Raw genomic sequence first — 7,900 nt, forward strand, 5'->3', positions numbered from 1 at the left:
TTCAGGGAGTAGGGACATTACAATGGTAGTGACACACTGTTCAGGGAGTAGGGACATTACAATGGTAGTGACACACTGTATAGGGAGTTGGGACATTACAATGGTAGTGACACACTGTTCAGAGAGTAAGGACATTACAATGGTAGTGACACACTGTTCAGGGAGTAGGGACATTTCAATGGTAGTGACACACTGTTCAGGGAGTAAAGAAGTTTTCGCGGAAATTTACTCAACGCGAAAACCTTGAGTATTTTCCCACCATGATAATATCCACCATTACCGTGTACATTGATGTTTATTACTGTCCCGTATTCAACCCTGAAGAGGAAGACGTGGCTCACCTGTTGACATCGATCTGCAGTCCTGACCGTGTGTCGTCATAGCTACCATCGTAATAGAACGGGTTGTAGGGATCAATGTACCCGGGGCCGCTCTCGCGCTCGTATCGGAGATGATCTGGAATGAAACATCGCTTGTTCAAGTAGGTAAGGGAAATTATGCGAAACTACACTATTTAAATCATATATAAGACAACACATTGTTGTATTACACAGCATTTACGCATCCGTGACTTTTTCTCACAACTTATATATCGTGTGCAGTGTGTTCGAATTTGTAAAAAAAATGTTCATACTAAATTAATATGATTTTATTGATTTACAGTTTATTTTGACATTGGATCAAATTTGGACCCGAATGAAACCTGTATCGCTCACCTGCATATTAAGCAATCACGGCCAAATATTCTCGTTAAAAGTAGTGCAAAGTCAATTGTAGATATTCCATATTTCGTGCTCTGTCTATATAATCCCTTAGATGTTTCATACCAGGCCTTAGGGTCCTTAAGGAGAAGATTCTTTACTGATTATAAACAGCTGTCAGAGTTTACCTTTGAATCAATCACAATATATAAGAAAACAGATTTACGCTGCTGGTCTACATAACATATCCAAGTATCATGGCTTCAGACTATATGATTCTTAAGAAAACATTTTTGTCCCCAGCGACGTTGAAAGTAGGACAAAGTCATTTATATAAGTCAACTTCATAACACTCCATCCCATGTAATTACTGGCAAAATACACTCCATCTCATGTAATTACTGGCAAAATACACTCCATCTCATGTAATTACTGGCAAAGTACACTCCATCCCATGTAACTACTGGCAAAATATCATGACCCCGGGAATTTCGCTTTTTAAGAAGAGGTTGTCCAAAGAAAACAATTGGCGGACGAACGAAGGATGACTGGTACTGCATCATACCATAAGCTCACAGTGCCAGTTGGGCTTAAACAAACGTTTCCTTTGATATATTATGGGTAGGAAAAAATCAAATACGATTTATCAAATGATACTCGTTGCTATATGTGACGCCGTTCCTACCATCATAGAGTACGTCCACATGGGGAGTGTGTTCAACCGTGGGGAGAGGGAACGGCCACAACTCGTCTACTGGGTCTGCACACTTTGAAGGTCTCTGTGATCCGGGCGGTCTTACGTCACTGACCGTCGTTAGGGGCGCGGCGTCGGATTTCTGCCTCTGGTCCGAAATACGGGTAGTAGTGATGGGTCTGTAAAGAAGGTTGAAAAAGATTTTAACATGATTCACTTAAAATGTAAAATGTATATCGATCTTAGTTTTGTCGATAAAAAATACTAGCAATTTTCTTGACAAAGAAATTTGAAGACAGATAAGTAACAAGTGTAGTATGGAAATGGTTTGTTTTCCGTTCACATTAGCTCACCCAGAAGAAGTTGTAGGCTTGGTTTTACTTGGACCATCAGAATGGCTCCTAGTCATTCTCGCTTCCTGATAGGCACGCTGTGCGGAAATCAGCATTGCTGGTGTTTCTACGACAATAAGAAATAGGTCAATATGTAGTATCGCCCTCCATTTAGGCCTTATTTTAAGAAAAACTATTTTTTATACTTTCATTACATTGATTATGTAACGTAAATTTATTTTAAGGTGAGGGACAGTATATATAGACTTCAAGGCCGTTGTCCCATTCCTTTATGAATTAATCTATAGTTATGCATTTGCTCATTGTGGCTTTGCCTTAGTCATTGGCCTGGCTACTTGACTTCAAAAACGTACAGGTCTATAAACGTTTACATAGACTCGATGATGATTAATCTAGCTTTCTCAAGTGTTTCTAGTCAATGTGTCTTAGCTACAAGGCTAATGTAATGTGTGTAAGGCTGGTGTCTTATATGTAAATGAAGAACTGACCCACAGGGACCAGACGTAGCGGAAATGAATGGCCTGATGAACTGCTACGAACATCACATAGATAAGTACGACCCCTGTGTAATGGAGACTTTCTTATATCTTACCTGAAAGTGAAACTCTACGAGAAATACTTGGAGGTCGACCTTTAGGAGAGGGGCATCCTGTCACTGTACTACTGGACAGTGATCTAACACTTCCGTTTGTAGGACTTCCGGTGGCCATCAAGGAAGATGTAGACATCTTCAGTGGATAATGACCTGTCTTAGATACCGTCAAATGTGATGTTAGCTCATGCTCTATCTTGGGCGAAGGTTGCACGGCGAAGGCCGGTGGTTGACTACTGCTCACTACTTGGAAGGCTGTTGGTCTTCTGGCAGGTCCTTGGCTACTGTCAATAGACCCACTCACAGGTCCTGACTTTATACTGTCTGTAGTAGCAAGAGACCCCGGGGTCGGATGTCTTCCCGTCTCGAGGGACACAATAGGTGTGGGGTCGGAAACAGTCTGCGTCAGCTGGGAAAACGAAGGAAGTGGTGACGTCATGGAAATATTAGGTGTGTTGGCGATGAGTGTTTTGGGATAAACAGTGACGGGAGTCGGGGTCATGATTTGATGAACAGTAGGTGCTATCCCTTCCTGACAGGTATTGCTTGTCATCTCTTTAGGTTGGTCCTTACATGTGTTTGATCCAAATCTTGCCCAGAGACGGTCATGCTGGCTCTCTGATGGCATTTTCTTCTGTTTTGGTTGGTACACCCATCCTGACATTTAACAAACAGAATGTTATTCAAATGCTGAATATATTCACTCAGTATGTCCCAAAACAAAATTCCCTCAAAACGAAATTGTAACCAGGGCATTACCGTATCGTGAATAATATAAACAGATATCAAAATAATGAACGTTATGATAATCTCCTACTTGTACTATATAACCGCGTCGGACAAGGCATTTTCGTTCTTAAGGAAAAAACCGTACCTCCGTTTTAAGCAATTTAATAAGTGAGAACTTGTTTTATGATGAATTATTAATACCGAATCTTTTAACTGAGTTTTTCGGTGTTACTGGAGTTTGAAAGAGAGGTTTAACACAGATCTACGTTGTAAAACTTCAGTTCGTCAATAAACTTTTTCCCTTCTTATTTTCATACAATCTGATTTTCTTATGAACCTTTTCGAAAGTAACAAAAAAAAGTGAGACAGAAAAAATGTCATCACTTTGTTTGAAGCCTTACACCAAATGAATCCTTCTGCTTAGCATTAATTATATTAAGTCCTACCTGGAAAATCTCTGTTGTGTTGAAGCTTGATACGTTCCGCTTCTCTGAAGTACTTTTCCTTGTCGGCAAGCGGCATACTGCCCCAGATCTGGCCGAGTCGAACACTGATTTGTGCATTGGAAGCTTGTGGCATTTCCTCAGAAAGACGACTCCTGTAGTTTCGCGCCCAAACCATAAACGCATTCATCGGCCGCTTGACTTTGCCATGTCTGTTCTTATGCGAGGCACCTGGGGTTTTATACGTCATAGAGGTACCTGGAAATGTAATAACATTGTAATTTACTTTATCCAACTTTATTCAAACTTTCAAGTCGAGTTCCCGTTAATTTTCAGAAATTTTAAACATTACGATTGACATGAACTGTAACGCACTACGGTATTGTGAAGCATAACCAGAAACACATGTATTTTTTTTTATATAGTGAACGATGAATCTTGTCTTACTTTCAAGCCAATGGCCCAAATGTTTACCTTGCTTCGACGTGTGGAATAAACCCATATAGATAACTAACATGACGGTCGATAGCAGCTCGACAAAATATATGCCTAAATGTACCGACAGCCTACTATGAAATAGCACTGTCGGGTGCGCAGTGGGCGCCGTTCACCAAGACAGACAGGGTTCGATACCACGATCGGGTGTGAAAAAGGTATGGAGTCACCTACCCGACCACGTGAATTTCGAGTTATGAAACTTTCTTATAATTGCTGCCATAAAAATAAATAGATCTGTATTTTTTTTAAATCATTGTCGGTATATTTATGGAAAGCTGAGATGTGATGCAATCGGTACTGGGAAAAATACCTTTATTTTCAATGGTGAAATATGACCAAGAATCAGCGTGATTAATTGAATGATTGATTACTTATTGATGGATTGAAGTGTAGATGGAAGAATGGATCGATTGGTGGTAGATTGTACTTAATTAATTGAAGTCATTCTCCTCATTATAAATGGTTTTAAACGAGCTTTGGAAAGTCTGAGAATAAAAGAGGGCCAGTTTTGGTACTTACAACCCTAGTATATTCTGTTAACAACATTACATATGTACAGAGAAATTTACAACAGTATAAAAAGTCAAATGTGATGTGTTTGGAGGACAAATCATGTGACTTTTTTAAACAAAATTGTTATCAATTCAATCAGTGTCCTAATTTTTAACATTGTTTGTATTCATTAAACGTTCTTTTAACAATTTGTGAATTCGGAAAAAGATATTAATAATAGTAATAATAATAATTCGAGGTTCTTATATACCACTTTATCACAACCTAGTTCGTACAATTTGTAGGTCGCCTCAAAGCGGTTCACAAATTATTACCCGTGGTTATAGGGCCTTTGCAACCAGCCAATATCTTTCTCAACTCCATGGTGAGCATACAGCCGGAGCTGCCATTTCGGCGTTAAAAGCTTGCATTCAACAATTCTAGCGCTGCCCAGCCACGTACTCATTTACAGCTGAGTAGACTGGAATAAGCGGAGTAAAATATCTTGCTCAAAGACGCAGTGCCGTTCCGTGACTCGAACTCGCAACCCTTCGGGCACGAGCCCGGCGTCCTACCACTAGAGTACCATGCCTCACCAACGTATATTGGAGTCACCAAGGAGGATAAACTAACATTTGACAAACATATGTGCGGAAAGATTAATAAAACAAACTCTGGTATGGGAGTATTGCGAAGAACAATGGAAAATATGAACATTCATAGCTTTAAATTGTTATATATAAAATCATGAGATAAGACCTCGTACTGGATACCTAAACCAGGTCTGGTGCCCACATTAAGATTTGGTTTGGTTTGTTTGTGTTTTACGTCCTATTAACAGCTAACAGCTATGGTCATTTAAGGACGTGCCAGGTTTTAGTGGTGGATGAAAGCCGGAGTTCACCGACCTACGGCGAGTACCTGGCGACTGCCCCACCTGGGACCCAGTGGTAGAGGGCCAGTGGTAGCCTTAACCACCTTTACCACCGTGGCCCCCTGCCCTCATTAAGAGAAAACATTTATAAGCAACGTCGAGCGACGAAACAAGTACTTGGGGCCGTATTCATTAAATTGTTCTCATGCTCAAACCCAGGTTCTGTGCTCAAGCCCGATTTCTTGTGCAGTGATGAAATTATAAAAATAATCTTATCTTCTCAATGATAAGGAATATGGAAAGACATTGAGCCGAAGACTGTTTTCACTGGTAAAACTTGACTTTTCGATCGTATAACATGATTTAAGCGAGTTACATGAAAGTCGGCTTGAGCACAGAAATCATGCTTGAGTATAAGAGCGGTTTCATTAATACGGGCCCAGGTACTTGTTTCGTCCCCATAATACACGAAGTCATAACTTTAAAATATATAAAAGAATTTTCGAGGTTAAATATAACAAAATATTGATTTACACAAAGAACTGTTGACATATATATGGAACAACCTCCCGCCAGAGGTAGTGAACGCAATGACAATTTGAGTACGAAAAAGATGAACATTGGAAACATCAACCAGAAAAATATTGTTTGAAAGTAAAAACTATGAAATATGAAGCTATGAACAATACAATTACAATTTAAAATCATGTATCTTTAAATTACCAGCTGACTTGTTAAATCCTGTAAGTCCTCACTTTTACGTATTTTGTCAGAATAAAACATTCATTCTAAAATTCTCTCAGGACTGGACGCAGGGAGTTAATGCATAGGGTGGTAGTTTTGTTGTTAACACATGTAAATAAGTACGTGTTTTCAAAAGTTCGTATGTGAGGTTTAAAGTTTAAAGTGGTCGGGTGGGTGGGGTCGTTTTGCTATTTCACAAAGCATTTTTTAAATAAAAATTGACAATTTAATGGGATCATATTTGGTCCGATAGCTTTGTTCGACTTAGAGATGTTAGGTATAATAGAAACTTTGATTTCTGTTTTTAACATACAGAAAAGCTACTTACCAGGCATGACTTGAACTGTTGTCGCTTTAATAGCCGGACTTGTGATCTTGCTAAAGTACTCGCTACTCGGCAAACCATATGCTTGATCATTCATCGATGTTATGGTTCCTGTTTCTTGGGCCACTGTTCCGGTTGACGTCTGAATAAATGTTCTAGCTGGTACAATCCCGTGAATTGGTGGTAAATTTCTAATCGTTACGGAGGGCACGGGTGGGATTGGTTGAACCATAATCTTTCCCGATTGTTCAACCATCCTTGGTATTCCTACTCGGGGAAGTGATGTCAGATTTCCAAATCCAGCAAAGTTCTGTCGCACGAACGGAGGATAGAAACCTCTTTGGGAAGGAAAATGATGTACTGGTAACGCTGGGCGTGAATATTGAGCTTTACATGGCAAAGCCACCATGGGTTGGTCATCTTGTTGTTGAACTCTTTGAAATGCTGACATTGAAGAATCATCGGTCAGTTTATCATTCATTTTCTCCATTACTATATTTTTTAGTATGTGCGACGCTTTTTGCGCCTCGTCATCAAAGTTTCTGTCCTTGCATTTCTCATTTACAACAATGCGATATGGAATTGGATCAGGAACTGGGACTTTTAAACGTTCGGTGAATTCAGAAACAGTTACCTTCACTTTCACGGGACCATTGCTGTTGTTTCGATCCTCGTCTTGTTGTTGCTTTGGAGTATTTTCACTGATATCTATGTTTCTTTCATCCGAGTCCCATTTCACTTTTTTCGACTGAGACGTGTCCTCATTCTGAGATTCTGACACATCCTGGTCTACGTAATCAATTGTCCTCTTTGTCAAATGTTCAGTCATTTTTGTTCCACTGACAATGCACAATGCGATATGCTGCAGTCAAGAGGGCGACAATCAACGGTTTGATTGTTCTATGAATAATGACGCCAGATAGTGACGTCATAATCAAACGTACATTGTGACGTCGCTGAATTGTCAGGTAACGTCATCAATTACCTGTGCAATCATTTCGCGTGCAGACGGTTTACAGTTGAAAATGGAAGCGGACGCTCTAGAAAATGACGGGCGATTAGGCCTTCTGCCGTCGCATGGCAAGAGCAACACGATATCGGTTGACGATGACGTTAAACAGGCCGATTTGTTAATTATTCCAGAGGAACAAATACCAATCGAAAATGACATTTGTATAGGCCTGAAATGTGATCGGCATCGTGAATGTGGTGCGGAACACGCATCACGAACAGGTGGTGAGCAGGTGAACATCTTTGATGAAATTGGATATTCGTCGTTTGAAAATGAGTATCACATAGAATCCGATTTATTGTATCTTCTACAAGATGAAGATGCTGATCTAGCGCGACGAGTTGGATTAATTCGACGAACCCAAGTTGACAGAACACCTATAATACCTGACAGAAAAGCTATGAGGGTACGTTATTAATACATGGGGTAATGTTGTCCCCCCC

The 7,900-nt window shown here is 40.0% G+C and overlaps 2 protein-coding genes across 3 annotated transcripts in view; one reads left to right on the forward strand and one right to left on the reverse strand.

Moving 5' to 3' along the window:
* Window positions 1-319: 319 nt before the first annotated feature.
* Window positions 320-7,334, reverse strand: LOC110441976. 2 transcript variants are annotated; one of them, XR_002461969.1, is made up of 7 exons: window positions 6,449-7,334; window positions 3,516-3,770; window positions 2,341-2,997; window positions 1,749-1,854; window positions 1,387-1,574; window positions 717-841; window positions 367-456 (listed from the first exon to the last, which is right to left on the reverse strand). XR_002461969.1 is itself a non-coding variant. In XM_021485311.1 (6 exons), the coding sequence occupies exons 1-6, from the start codon at window positions 7,272-7,274 to the stop codon at window positions 338-340; spliced, it is 2,151 nt and encodes a 716-aa protein (XP_021340986.1). In that variant the 5' UTR covers window positions 7,275-7,334; the 3' UTR covers window positions 320-337. The 2 variants fall into 2 exon arrangements, 1 of the variants encoding a protein (XP_021340986.1); XM_021485311.1 differs by lacking the exon at window positions 717-841 and having other exon boundaries at window positions 320-456.
* Window positions 7,335-7,440: 106 nt separating this feature from the next.
* Window positions 7,441-7,900, forward strand: part of LOC110441985 — a 2,967-nt gene continuing 2,507 nt past the window's right edge. The window contains exon 1 of the mRNA XM_021485319.1: window positions 7,441-7,863. Within this exon, the coding sequence (XP_021340994.1) occupies window positions 7,471-7,863 (393 nt within the window). The 5' untranslated portion in view covers window positions 7,441-7,470. The remainder of the gene's footprint in view (window positions 7,864-7,900) is intronic.

Source organism: Mizuhopecten yessoensis, unplaced genomic scaffold, assembly GCF_002113885.1.
Source record: "Mizuhopecten yessoensis strain PY_sf001 unplaced genomic scaffold, ASM211388v2 scaffold716181, whole genome shotgun sequence".
Taxonomy (NCBI): Eukaryota; Metazoa; Mollusca; class Bivalvia; order Pectinida; family Pectinidae; genus Mizuhopecten; species Mizuhopecten yessoensis.

Bases quoted from the DNA above. Each gene is read 5' to 3' on its own strand.
- LOC110441976 (XM_021485311.1), bottom strand. From the start codon at position 7,274: ATGACTGAACATTTGACAAAGAGGACAATTGATTACGTAGACCAGGAT. The intron at 2,998-3,515 runs GTAGGACTTAAT...GTTAAATGTCAG, and splicing joins ACACAACAGAGATTTTCCAG to GATGGGTGTACCAACCAAAA. The intron at 457-1,386 runs GTAGGAACGGCG...GTTTCATTCCAG, and splicing joins TGTGGACGTACTCTATGATG to ATCATCTCCGATACGAGCGC.